At 58.0% G+C, this 13,567-nt stretch overlaps 1 protein-coding gene across 1 annotated transcript; it reads left to right on the forward strand.

Annotated features, from left to right (window-relative positions):
• The first annotated feature begins 6,112 nt into the window (after positions 1-6,112).
• TLX3 (T cell leukemia homeobox 3) lies at positions 6,113-8,414 on the forward strand. Its single transcript, XM_059919633.1, has 3 exons — positions 6,113-6,674; positions 7,030-7,273; positions 8,204-8,414. Exons 1-3 carry the CDS (start codon positions 6,113-6,115, stop codon positions 8,412-8,414), a joined length of 1,017 nt encoding a protein of 338 aa, XP_059775616.1.
• Positions 8,415-13,567: the final 5,153 nt, after the last annotated feature.

The following is a 13,567-nucleotide window of genomic DNA, read 5'->3' on the forward strand; positions in this document are numbered from 1 at the left end:
AGCTGGCATACGGGAGCCTTGTCTAGACGGAGGCCAGTCCAGCAGCGTAGGCGAGGCAGCATTTGAGAGAACCCAGCACCTTATGGTGAGGAGGGAAAGAGCGCCTGAAGATCAGGGCGGGGCAGAGTAGAGAGGGAGACAGTGAAAGTCCCAAGATGAACACTAAACAACTAGAACCACTATCATTTAATGAGCACCCACGAAGCACTGGAAATCATGATCTCATTTAAATGTAATGCTTACCAATAAGAAAATCAAGTAAGTATTGATATTATCCTCATTTTAGAGATGAAAAAACTGAGACTAAAAGACTGACCCGAGCCACACAGCTAAAAAGTGGACGAGCCAGGATTCAAAGTCAGGTCATCCTGACTACAAAACTCATGTTTCTTTTCCACTAACATCCCTTAAGCTAGGTACTTCACCACAGGGCTTTGGAGACAGTTGGGTGGGGAGGTGCATATGGACCCACTGGGACCCCCAGATGGGGCTGGTCACTCCCCAAGAAAGGGCAGTCCCACAGGGCCCCTTGTGTGCTGTGTCTGTGGCTTCTGCCACTGATTCGTCCTCCTCCCTGAACTTTATAAAATCATTCTTGAGACTTTTTAATGTTTTATTGAGGTGTAAGTTTACAATGACAGCAAACCTTTCAAACTACAGCAAGAGTAACCTGCCTCCTTGGCATATTAAAAAATAATGTTAGTGTGGGTTTTTACATCCCATAGTTTGGATTGCTGATACGAGTGCTTCCTTGACAAGATTCTTTTTGAGGTTTACAGAAAGCGTAATAAAATATGTAAGTTACATTTCCACAAACAAAAGCTATAACATAAGTTATTTATAAGCGTGAGATACAAACAGTATCACGATAAATAAACCATAAGGGTACCTGCAACATCCATCTTAATGTAATTTGCCCAACAAAAGTGTTGAAACGAAGTCAAATTTAGTAGAGAAATCTGTCAGGAAGAAAGGAAAGTTGTAAAACACAAAATGGGGGAAATGGCTGATGGGGTGGGAGCAAACAAGGGCACGAGATCGGGTGTGAAGGCACCTCAGAAGGCCACGGCCTGTGCCTGCCCTCGGTGCCTGCCCTCGCCCCCTGAGCCTGCGTCCTCCCAGCAAGCCCTGCTACCTGCAGGCGCATGTGTCACCAGCCCGCACGAGGGAAGGACTCTCCCCTCCCCTCCCCCTTCCTGTCTTACACCCTCTCTCCTAACCCCCAGCCCTTTGGCAGCTCCCTCAGGCTGCTGCCAGCCTCCCTGCCAGGCTGGGCCATCCTCAAGGCCAGGGCCTGGGTCTGACTCAGCACAAGGATCCTGGAGATCATTCGTTCACTCATTCATTCACCTACCACAGATAAAGCAGTGAATGAGGCAAAGTCTCTGCCTTCAGAGAGCTGGTGAGCAGGGGAAATAAGATGGGTTCCAAAGGCAACGAGGCAATGATGAAAATAAACAGGGATAGACAGTGGCTGGGGGAGAGGAGGGCTGCTTTAGAGGATGGGCAGAGAGGCAAGAGGTGGCCTGGGCCTTAAAAGGTGGAAAGGCACCAGCCGTGGGCGGAGCTGGGGGAGGCGAATGCTGAACTGAGTACACGCGAATTACTGGACACACTTCTGACCCCTTCTTCCTTATCCCTCGTCTGACCTTGCTGTGTGCTATTCAGTTTAATACCGCAAACTCTTAATGACCATCCAGTGGGCCTTGGGCCAGCCCCAGGACATGAACTTGAACGCCACCAACACCGTTCTGCCCTGGAGGCACTCCCGGAACAGTGGGGGAGACAGAAGTGAGCCCACTGCGGGCAGCCGCTGCTCCGGGGCTCCTTCCCCTGGACCACCCACTGATTTCCTATGACTTAGAATCCTTACTACCTGCTCCCAGAGCAAAAATGGGTGTGTGAGGTAAAGGGAAAAGCATGGGCTTTGGAGTCAAGACAGTCCTGGGTTCCAATCCCAGCTTCAGCCCTTCCCCACCACATGCCCTCTAGTCCTCCCCGTCGGGGGAGGCAGCGATGAAGAGCTCAGACTGCATTACTCCCACTATCAGATGGGGAAATGGAGGCCCAAAGTTGGGACATGGTCCAGAAAATTGGAGTATGTGCTCAGTAAATACTTGAATAAATGAATGGATGAGTGAATAAGTTTGGGCAGGTGTCTTTAGAGCCTTCCATCACGAGAAATAGAAGGGCCCCTAGAGACTCCCAACTAGGGGCTGTGAACCAAGGATGGAGGGTGGGCAGGTATGCAACCTGGGGTTTGTGTCTTTGTCTATGGAAGTGGTCCATAATATTTTCATCAATCTTGCAAATTCGGTTGCTGACCCAAATATCTTTAAGAGCCCTGATTCAAACCCTACCCCATTTTACAGACAGGGAAATTGAGTCCCAGTTTACACAGGAAGTCGGTGGTAGAGTGAGCCTGAACTGGGTCCTCCTGCATGTGGACAACTGGAAATGCCGACATCCTGACTCTCATCCCTAAAGCCCCCCCCTCTGTCTCCTATATGACACCCAGCAAGACCTCCAGCAGCGCTATCCCTTCTCCCACCTTCTCCATTGGGAGGAGGAGAGGATGCACTACATCCTGGAAGTCTTTCTGGCCTCATGAGTCTGGGCCACCAGCTCCCAGTTGTTAGAGGTTTTCTCATCTCTCTCTCTGTGTGCGTGTGTGTGTGTGTGTATGTGTGTGTGTATCTCCATCTCTGTCATTGTTCAATTGATAGCAGGTAAGAATGAACAGCAAAAAATTACAATTTCAGGAACACCGAATACATATCAAACAATATTTGGCCAAAACAGTGCTCAGAGGAGAATGTCTGGCCTTAAATGTATTTAATAAAAAACAAGGAAGATTGACCAAAAGGAACTAAAATTTCACCTCAACAAACAAAGAAGAAATTAATAAAAATAAAACAAACCATTCCTGAAGGAGATGATATTTTAAAAGAGGATAATGAAATAAAAGTCTTTTCTTTAAGACCAATAAAATAGACAAACCTTTGGCAAATTAGTATCAAAAGACACAACTGAGTAACAGTGAGAACGAAATGCAGAGGATGTTAACACAGATTCAACATGGGAGTTTCAAAATAGGAGAGAATCTTCCCACAATGTTACAACAATGAATTTGAAAACTTGGATGAAATGGGCAATATTCTGGGCACTGGCTTCTGAATTTAAGCAGGCGTCTCAATCACCTGGGGGGCTTGTTAAACACAGAGCGCTGAACCCAACCCCAGGGTTTCTGATTCAGCAGGTCTGGGCTAGGGTCCAAGAATGCGCATTCCTAACGAATTCCCAGGTGATGCTGGTGCTGCTGGTCGGAACACACATTGAAAACGCTGTCCCGGGAACTGCTACCCGCGCCATTTACTCCTTTTCCTGAGCTGCCTAACAGCTCTGTTCTGTCTGGGTTGGGAAAGAAGGGGGGTTTGTGCCCAGTGGCCCAAAGCGCCTACTGCTGGATGCCTGAGAAGCCCAGGGTCCCAGGCAGCGGGGCACAGTGAGGTGGAGCCCTTCCCTACCCCAGGCACTGTGCCGAATGCTTACTTGAATGAGCTCATTCAATCCCACGACGTTGGTACTGGTGCTTTACCGGATGGGGAAACTGAGGCACAAAGAGAATTCCCTAGCCCACAGCTGATAAACAGAGGTGGGAATCCAATTCTTAAGCACTGGGCCACTCACCATGCCCTGGGAGCAATGTTGGTCACACCACCCGCATCTTCTCCCTATCTCTGTGCCCGCCCACCTACCTGTGCAGCGTGGGCCTTGCTGTTCAATTGTAACAGAGCCAGCAAGCGGCAAAGACAGGCCTGGGATCCAGGGCTCTGGAAGCCAGGAAGGAAGCGGAGCTGCTGGTGGAGAGCCTTCACCGGCCTCTGAGTCGGCGTGAGTCTCAGAACTCTGAGCCTCAGTCCCCTCATCGGGCACAAGACGGGGTTAAGAGCAGCCCTCTCCACGCAGGGTTGTCGTGAGGAACAAATAAGTGCCCCAGCCCTTGCCTGGCACGTGCTAAGTTCTCAACTCACAGTTGCTCTACTGTTGCCATTAAAGTTATTATTACATAACCGCCAGAGTGTCTCCCAGGCAATTCCACAGACCTTCTCTCATTTACTTCTCACAGCCACCCTGGGGGTAGCTATTACCCTTTCTGTTTTACAAATAAGGAAAATGAGGCTCCAGGAGATGCAAGAGGGACCCCACAACCCCCAGGCCCCCCAGTGGCAGAGCCTGAATTAGAAGCAGGAGGCCCCCAGCCCAGAGCAATGGCGAGACTCCATCTGAAGGTCCTGGTCCGCAGAGGGCAGTGGAGGAGGGCTTGCCCAGGGCCCAGGCGCCCTGCTCTCCTCACCCCTCTCTGCCCAGACGCCTCATTCTCCCCACCCAACACTGAGGTTCTGCCAGGGCCAGAGACTCGCCCAAGGTCACAGAGGGGGTGTTGACTCAGGGTTCCAGGCCTTAAGATTGTAAGTCCTGAGGCCTCTCCTCGTTGGGGGCAGATTACTAGGAAGAATCTAGTAATTCTGCCGCCCCCTGCCCTTCCTGGCCCCCTGAGACTGACCCCACGGTAGACAAATACACCTCTCTCTCCAAGATACTGAGCCTCCGCAAATAAAATAAAACTGCAAACAAACAGGAATCTTAAGAATAACACATCAACTGTCACGCTGGGGGGGTGGGGGGAGTGGTGGTGGGAGGGCAGCCGCAGCTTCCTGTTGCCTACTACCTGCCAGGCCCTAACCCCGTGCGCTCTCCACATCTCACTCGCTGCTCGGGACCATCTCGCAATTCACGCATTCCGTTTTACAAACGAGGAAACCAAAGCCTAAAGCTATGAGTCCCTTGCTCAAGGTCACTCAGCTAGGATGTGACCTGGCCCAAATACGAACACCCTTCTGCCAATGGAGCATTCCAGCTCTCACCACGTTGGCAAGACGAGGAGCGCAAGGGAGGCCCTGCCAAGGGGTCAGCAGTCCTTTATCCTTTGCACCTAACGATTTTAGAATTAGCAGGTAGAGAACGATTCTGTAAACCTCCCCTGGGGAGACAGCTGAGACTGGAGGCGGGGGGAAGGTGGGTTGACCGCCCTGCACGCCGTCCTGTCACCGGTGCCCCTTGGCCCGCCTGCACAGCCTCCGAGGGCGCGGGCAAAGCAAGGAGTGGTCTCAGCGCCCAGGGTTACCCAAAGAAATCCCGCTATTTGCTCTAAATATGAGCCTCCTCCGCCCTTGCCCCTCGGGAACCCCAGGTCTCGACACCTGCCGCGCCACGGGCAGGTCTCCCCGCGGGTCCACAGTCCCGTCCATCCTGCAACGAATTTCGAGGGACCGGATCTCGCTCCCCACCGGGCGACCCCGGGTCCCGTTCAGCTGGGCCTGGCACGCGTGGGCACCTGAGAGTCTCGCCTCGGTCCGCTTGCCGGGTGGGTGCCAGGGAGCGTCTCTAAAGTGGCCGCGACGCCGCGGCCGAAGCCCGGGCGGGGGCGAATTCTCCCCACGCGGGTCGGTGTCCTCGGGAGCGCGGGGCATGCTCCGGTGCTGTCCTCACCCCGCGCGCAGGCAGCGCACAGCTTGCGCCCCACGGTGCGCCCCTTTCGTTGCTCCCGAGGCGGTGGGGTGTCCAGGACGCTGCCGCAGATTCCGCAGGGTCGTTCCGGAGTTGCAACTCCATTGTAATTGAAAGGATTCATATGGTTTGGTTTTTGCTCAGATGAAAAAAAAAATTTGGAAGAAAACGAAACCCCCCTCAGCAAACGACAATTTCACCAGCGGAACGCCCTGCCCGCCCCGCGCGGCGGCCGGGAAGCGGCCCCAGCCGGGAGGAGCGGGGAACGTCTCCTAATTGCAGCTTCGTTAGATTTCGGGTTTGGGAGGCTGTGGTTCGGGCGCTAATATCCGCCGCCCATTATCCCGGCTAATAAATTTGACCTATTGTTCGTTTGTTAAAATGATGTCACCTTGGAACAGTCCCTAAGCTCCTATTTCCATGAATTAGGCCTTTATTGAAAGCCAGGAGCCAATGGGAGGAGAGAGGCTTGTTGATCGCAGCCAATGGCTGCGGCGGGAGAGGAATTAGCAGCGGAAACTCCAGGTTCGGTTCAAGAAAGATGACACAGAGCCTGTCGGGCCCGCGCACTCTTGGCAAAGTTTCAGTGCGACGAGAGGCGCCGGGCGCTCCATGGCCGCGCCGTAACGGGGACCCAGCCGCCTCCCCGCCCAGCCCAGCCCAGCCCTTCCGCCCGCCCAGGATGGAGGCGCCCGCCAGCGCGCAGACCCCGCACCCGCACGAGCCCATCAGCTTCGGCATCGACCAGATCCTCAACAGCCCGGACCAGGACAGCGCACCAGCCCCGCGGGGCCCCGACGGCGCCAACTACCTGGGAGGGCCCCCCGGGGGCCGTCCGGGCGCCACATACCCGTCTCTGCCCACCTCCTTTGCTGGCCTCGGCGCGCCCTTCGAGGACGCGGGATCTTACAGTGTCAACCTGAGCCTGGCGCCCGCCGGCGTGATCCGAGTGCCCGCGCACAGGCCGCTGCCTGGGGCCGTGCCGCCGCCTCTGCCTAGCGCGCTGCCTGCCATGCCCTCCGTGCCCACGGTCTCCAGCCTGGGCGGCCTCAATTTCCCCTGGATGGAGAGCAGCCGCCGCTTCGTAAAAGACCGTTTCACAGGTGAGCAGGGTGTCCAAACAGGCGCCGGGCCTCGGCCCTCCCGGGGCCAGAGGCGCCGCGCCCTACGTGCTTCACTCGGGGAAACGGTTCCGGAGGCCCAAGTGCGGTGGAGGCCTCAGCGCCCAGGGCCCCGGGCAACCATAGAGGGGAGAAAAATCAGAGAGTTTGGGGGAAATAAGCCTGTGCCCGGGGGAAGAGGGGGGCATCTCCCAACCGGCTTGGTGCCGCTGGGGACCCTCGGGACCAACGAAATAGCGTAGTACTCTGCGCCCCACCGGGCGGCACCGGGTCCGCATGGTGCCTGAACGGCAGTCGAGCTGGGCCGGGCTTCAGGGGGCCTCGTGTGTCTCCGCAGCGGCGGCGGCGCTCACGCCCTTCACCGTGACCCGGCGCATCGGCCACCCTTACCAGAACAGGACGCCGCCCAAGCGTAAGAAGCCGCGCACGTCCTTTTCTCGGGTGCAGATCTGCGAGCTGGAAAAGCGCTTCCACCGCCAGAAGTATCTGGCCTCGGCCGAGAGGGCGGCGCTCGCTAAGTCCCTCAAAATGACGGATGCGCAGGTCAAGACCTGGTTCCAAAACCGGAGGACCAAGTGGCGGTGAGAGAGGCCCGGCCCGGCCTACCTTGCACCGGCCCTTCGCCCACCCCGTGCCGGAGCCTCGCGTTCTCCCCACCCTGCGCTACCCCCTACTCGCCCTCCTAGGGCTGCACCTCCCCCCTGCTTCCCAGGTTTTATCTCCCAGCTCGCCCTCCCGCGCGCCTGTCCTCACCCGCGTCTGGAATTCTCCTCCATTCCCATCCCTGTGTCGCTTTCTTGAGCCTCTCCAACTCTCTCGGTGTTTTATTCGGTCTCCTGCGCTCGCTCGGTTTCCTCTCACCTGCCCCCCCCCCCAACACCCCACCCCATCCCGGGCCTCTCGAGCTCCGCTAAACCCTCCCGCTTGCCCCCTGCCTTTCCGATTCCCGACAATCCGCGCGGGGCTCCGGGTTCCCGCTCTAGCTCCCCTTCCCGACTCCAGCCCTGTTTTTATCCGATCGCTCTTTCGATCCAACCCGTGAACGGCGAAGCGATCGCGTCCTGCAAGAGGGGTTTGAGACAGAGCCTGGGAGAACCGGATGAGGCTGACCGGACCCGGGGACACCGCGAGGTGCAGAGCCTGCCCGCCCACCCGCGGACCCCAGTGACCCGGCTGCCTGTAGGGCCTAGTCAGTTACACACACGCCCTGCCCTTGTTACCCCGCAAAGAAACAATCTTTGTTGTTGGCGAAGCCACAATACCCGGGTGTGCAAGTGGGCGGCGGGCGGAGTTTCCTCCCGGCGATCTCCCCGCGCACAACAAAAACAAACGATCCCAACCCACTCCCCGGACCCGCGGGTCCCCGGCGCACAACGCCGGCGGGGAGGCAGACTGACTCTGCGCCTCAAGGCTCCCGGCTGGCCTTGGCTCCCGGGCGGGTGGGGGCCCCGCCGGCGGCCCCGCGGTGCCGGGTGCCTGACGGTGCTGTCCCTCTCCCTCCCCCGGTGCAGGCGGCAGACGGCGGAGGAGCGGGAGGCGGAGCGGCAGCAGGCGAGTCGGCTCATGCTGCAGCTGCAACACGACGCCTTCCAAAAGAGCCTCAACGACTCTATCCAGCCCGACCCGCTCTGTCTGCACAACTCTTCGCTCTTTGCTCTGCAGAATCTGCAGCCCTGGGAGGAGGATAGCTCCAAGGTCCCCGCCGTCACCTCTCTGGTGTGAGCCGCCAGCGCGCACCGTCACCAAGTATCGCCGCCCCGACCCGGCGGGGCGCCCAGGCCCCCCAGCCGGGCTGGGGGGGAATAGAGGCCGAGACGGGAAGGGCCAGCCAAGCTCAAGTAGGCCCCGGGGCGCGGCCGCATCCCCGCCGCCTGCGCAGGGGGGGCTGGGCCCGGGCTCCGCGCGACTGCACAATCCGAGCCCCCGCCCCGCGCCCAGTCCCGCCCCAGGCCCGGGCCTGACAAAGAAAGCGCCTTACGTTTCTCCGCCCCTCGCCCGCAGCCCCCGGGCCGGGCGCCTGTATTATACTTTGTACTTTTGCCCAAACGTGTAAATAATAAAAGTTTTGGCTTTCTTCTTTAGAAACCGGCCACCTGCTTCCCCCGCGGGGGCCACTGGAGGAGGGGCGGCCGATCAGGCGACTGGGGGAAGCGCCAGGGGCTGGGGCACCCTGCGTTGAGGCTGGGTCCACCCTTCTCCTTTTCCGTTCCTTTTATTTAAGTCGTTTTATTTAATAAAAAAGTTAGCTATTTCACTTAACGCCGCTTTTATTTCGTTTTCGTTCCAATAATGCTCGGCGACCCCCGACCCTGCGCCCCACCCCTGCGGCGGTAGAGGCCGAGCGGCGGTGTGCGGGCGCGCGTCCACTTCTCCGAGCCTCGTCGGTATTCGCCTCAGCTCGAACCCCGGCTCGGGGCCCCGCGGAGGATCCGCGGTGCAGGTCAGTGCGTGCCGGCCGCCCGCAGTCCGGGTGCCCGCGGGATGGGGTGGACGTGGGAAGGGCACTCTAGGCTCAGAGGTCGCAGAGCAGTGCCATGCAGAGTTGGGAAGTGAAAGGCCCCGCCTGGACGGGTACTTAGGCCGTCCCAAGTCAAACCCACCTAAGGGGTGGGAGGCACGGTGACCTCGAACTTCCTGGGACGCGAAGCCCACGCCTCCTCCCTCCCACAGCCCACAACCCACTGTCCTCCCTCTTTCTCTAGAGAGGCCCTGGGCGGGCCCCTCCGACCGGTTTGAGAGGGTCTGGGCGCACTGCGCGCGCGCGGGCTGTGCACGCAGAGCAGGCGCGCTTCCTGCCTCTCCAAACGGTCGGCGTCCGGGGAGCAAGTGTAGCGCACAACCCCGGGACACCCTCGCCCTTCTGGGTTGCGTGGGACCGCAGGTGGAGCGTGATGTCATGTGACTTCACTGCCGCCGTGGTGACGTCACTAGACAGGAGGGGGCGGGGCGCCCGGAACGCCCAGTACCCCAAGCCCAGGTGTGAAAGCGGCGTGGCCCAGTACACCCGCTTTACCTCGGCTCAAAAGCTAGAAGTTTCGGGATCACGAGATCTGGAGCAGGTGGCCCCTTATGACAACGACAAACACACACTCGCAGCGTCTGTGAACATTTCATCTTGCTCGTTGATTTTTTTTCCTTTTATCATTCTCCCTTTCAGTCTTTTAAAAACTTTTCTTATTTTCTGGCCTCTCCATTTCTTTCTCCACAATATTCAGTTTCCTCCTCTATTTGGTACTCTTGGTCTCTGTTACTATATCTTTTTAACTTTTCTTTCCAGTTTTATGTTCCTCTGTATAGTTCGTTCTCTATTGCTTTCAGTTTTTCATCTTTCTTTGTCCTATCCTTTCTCCCATTTCCGACTCTCGCGTCCTCTCTCCTTATTTCCCTCCTCTCTTTTTGTCCTTGTTTTCCCCTTCTTGTCTTCCAAAATCTCTTTGCCTCTGCCTCTCTCCGTCCCGGTCTCTGTCTCTCTCCTTCCCTCCTCCAGGCCGAGCTCCCCGGTGCTCCTTAAGGCTAAACCCTTCTGGGTGCGATCCCAGAGGCCCTGTAGCAGCCCCGCCAGCCTCATCGCCCTGCCTCCCTCGGGGCCTCGCGGCACCCTGCGGGCTCGGGTATTTGGGCGCCTTCGTTGCAGGCGGGCAGCGGAATTGTCTGCACTGGCAGGCCTCTAGGAAGGGGAGGGAGTCTAAGAAAGAGCTGGAGCTGCAACGTTTCTGCCCTCATCCCCACCTCCAAGCCCTGGGGACTCACAGACACCCCAGCGAAGAACTAGGGTGACTCAGAGCTTCAGGTCTCTTCCTTGGGTGTTTTCCTGAAATGCTTCTATTTTCTCCGCTAAAAAAAAAAAAATCGTAGTAAACGCCGTCATCAGGATGGGAAAGGTTGGCCCTTCGGCTGGGGACTTGAATATCTAAAAACCAGAGCGATCTTCTTTGCCTTTGCTGAACAAGCAGCCCATCCCTCGGGCACTGGCATCGCTTTCTATTTTCCCTCACTTTTATTCTATTCCTCCATAACAGGGCTTAGTGGTTTTTGTTTTTTTCTAAATTATGTTTGTTGTTCTACCAGAGGGACCCTCGATTCTCGGGCCTTTTTGGGGAATGCACACACATCTTTTTCCCTCTCTGGTGCCTGACTTTGCGCAAAGGTCTCTGAACGAGAGGCCCGCCGGGGTGGGCTTTCAGGCAGGCCCGGGACAGGGACCCAGTGCCGCTGCGGCCCGAGGGAGGAGGGGGCAGTTTTTCCCCAACCAGTGACTCCGCGGGCGTTTGCTCTCCCTGAGCGCTTCGTCCCAGCGAAGCCTTGCCCAGCCAGAGAACGGCTAGGGGTCTCTTCAAGTTAGGGGGGCTCAGCCCACTTGTGTGTGGCCGGGTGGCGACTGTCTCCCAACCACGCGCACCCAGGGCAGTGAGGACGCCCCCAACAGGTGGGAGGAATTGCTGAGCCAAGCCAGGGCTTTTAGCGCCTACCGCCCTCCTCCCGCTGTGCAAAGCCAGGAGGTCGCCGCCGTTTCCACTGCGGCTGCGCCGGATGAGAGCCCGAGGACGCCCCGCTAAGGGGCACAGCTCCCAGTCCCCACACCAGGAGGACGGTGAGGCACAGTCGCGGCGCGGAAATACCCGGACCAGGTACGCGCCCCTGAAGCTGAGTTTAGGAGAACGGGAATCGAGTAGGCTGGGAGGCCCACATGGGCGCCTCCTTCTGGATCGTCTCCCAACATGAGGCCCCACCTCGGCCGGAGGAAGCGCCTGAGGCTCTGGAGGCAGGCGGGTGAGTGTGGATGTTCAGCCCGGCCAACGTCCCCGGAGGGAAGTGAGGACAAGAAGCAGCCGGCCTTGGGCAAGGGCTGGAGACTTCGCCTCGTCGCCCTTCCCCGCGGCCTTCCGTAGTCTCGTTTGGAGGGTCTCTGAAGCTGCACCCATTTTACAGATGCCGGACAAGGAGGCAAGAGGCAGCTTCGCGACCCAGGCGGACTGGTCGCGGGAGCTCTCCCCGAGCGCCGGTTGCTGGGATCCACCCGCGGGCAGGGTGGAGGCGGGGGTTGGGCCCCAGGCTTCCGCAAAGAGGGGCGAGGCTGCCCCGCCCAGGCACGCGGAGTTAGGCCTGACCGCAGCCGGTGGCGTCTGGGGTTGGGCGATGCAGTGGGGACCCGGGCGGGTCAGACCCGGGGAGGGAGGAGGGAGAGAGAGACAGGAACTCTGGGGCTGGCCGCTCGCTTCCCGAAAGAGGGAGTGATTCCCCTTCAGCAGCTCCCTGTACAACGCCGGCCGCGGACCGCGAGCTGTGCACGCAGTGTGTGGTTGACGATGACCCGCACCACGTCTCTGCGAGGTTTGGATGCCCCTCCCCATTTTGCAGTTGACAAAACTAAGGCTCAAAGAAGTCAGAAATTAGTTCTGGGTCGCGCATCGCCGGCGGACTGGCGCTCCCTCCCCACCCCCAAACAGAGCGCTCTAATACTTGGGAGGACTTTGCTTAGCGAAGAATAGGAAGGCGGCCTAGGGGACACCTGCAGACACCCTGACACCAGGCCCAGCGGTCACAGTGAGGCAGAAGGGCCTTCCTGCTCCGGCTTGCGTGGTGGACTCGGGCTCTGAGTTCCAAGGGCGCCAGCGCCTATCGCCTCCCAGGCTTGCGAGCGTTTGCCGTCGGTGCAGGAGCTGGGAGACGAGCTGAGGTCGCCCCAGCTCATCGGTAAGACCGGAGTCCACACTGCACCCTTGGGCCGGGCAACCTCCGCCCGCCCGCCCGCCTGCCTCGGCAGTTCCTCGAGCAGTTGGGGCCTGCGGCCCTTCTCTCGGACTTGAGGCCTAAGGACGCGCAGCCTGGCCCAGGAGGGTCCGGCCACCAACTGCGCCGTTTCAGCGGCCGGCCCTGGGCTGCAGCAGGCGGTGCGCATCTGTTCGCCGCGCAGCTAGGCGCTCCGGTTAGGGACCTCGGGATGTGGCCTCGGACTGCCCGCCGAGACCTCCAGGCCAAGGACCGGGCCTAGGTTGCGAGAGCGCTGAAGGGGACCTTCGCCAAAATCCCAGTCTCAGCCTCAGCGCAAACGCAAGCAGAACAAGGCCAGAGAAGGGCCGGCGTGGTGCAGGGGCCCGCGTTCTGGAGAGCGAGGGTTTCGCAACACCGAAGGCGACTTTCCTTTTACGAAATCTTCCGGCTCGCGGCGCCGAGGCCCCCCACGTTTCCAAGCACCTACCCGGTTATGAGCGGTTTCTCTCAGCGAAGTCCAGACTCAGTAGCGCACTTTCTTGGTTCAGACACTCGCAAAATCCTCCTGGAATTGCCACAGTGATCCGTGCCTTCCCTCGTGCCACCCAGCCGGTGGTGGCACGGATTTCTCTGCTCAGTTTTGTCACTCCCTTGCTGTGTGGCCCTGCGAACGTGGCTTTGGTTTCTGCATCTGTAAAATTAGGGCTACATAGTCATTAAGGAGTCTTCCAGGGAAAATGAAAAAAAACCATGGCTTATGGTACAGCTGATCTTCAATTTATTATGAGAATAGAAGCATTTAAAAATATACTAATGGATGAGGAATCTAATTAAACACCTAACTGCGTAGGGGTTTATTCAGAGTTGTTGCTATTTTGGACGAAAGAGCAGGAATGGGGCAGGACCCCACTGAGGTCAATTCTCCTGCAGTCACTGAAGGTGGAGAGTTGGTGGAGAAGTAATCTGCGAAACTGGGCCTGGGTTGATCTGGTTAGAGGTTGCAGTATCCTGGTGTTACCCTGAGATCCGTAGCCATATCTGCCTCTCACTTGAGTTGAAATGACTGGACAAAGTTGTTCTTGTGTCAGACTGGCTGCCAATTAATGAGTTACTTATTAAACCCTTTTAATATGCTCCCAACTGGTGTGGAGAGGAAGAAGAAA

The sequence above is a fragment of the Balaenoptera ricei genome, chromosome 3 (genome assembly GCF_028023285.1).
Source record: "Balaenoptera ricei isolate mBalRic1 chromosome 3, mBalRic1.hap2, whole genome shotgun sequence".
Taxonomy (NCBI): Eukaryota; Metazoa; Chordata; class Mammalia; order Artiodactyla; family Balaenopteridae; genus Balaenoptera; species Balaenoptera ricei.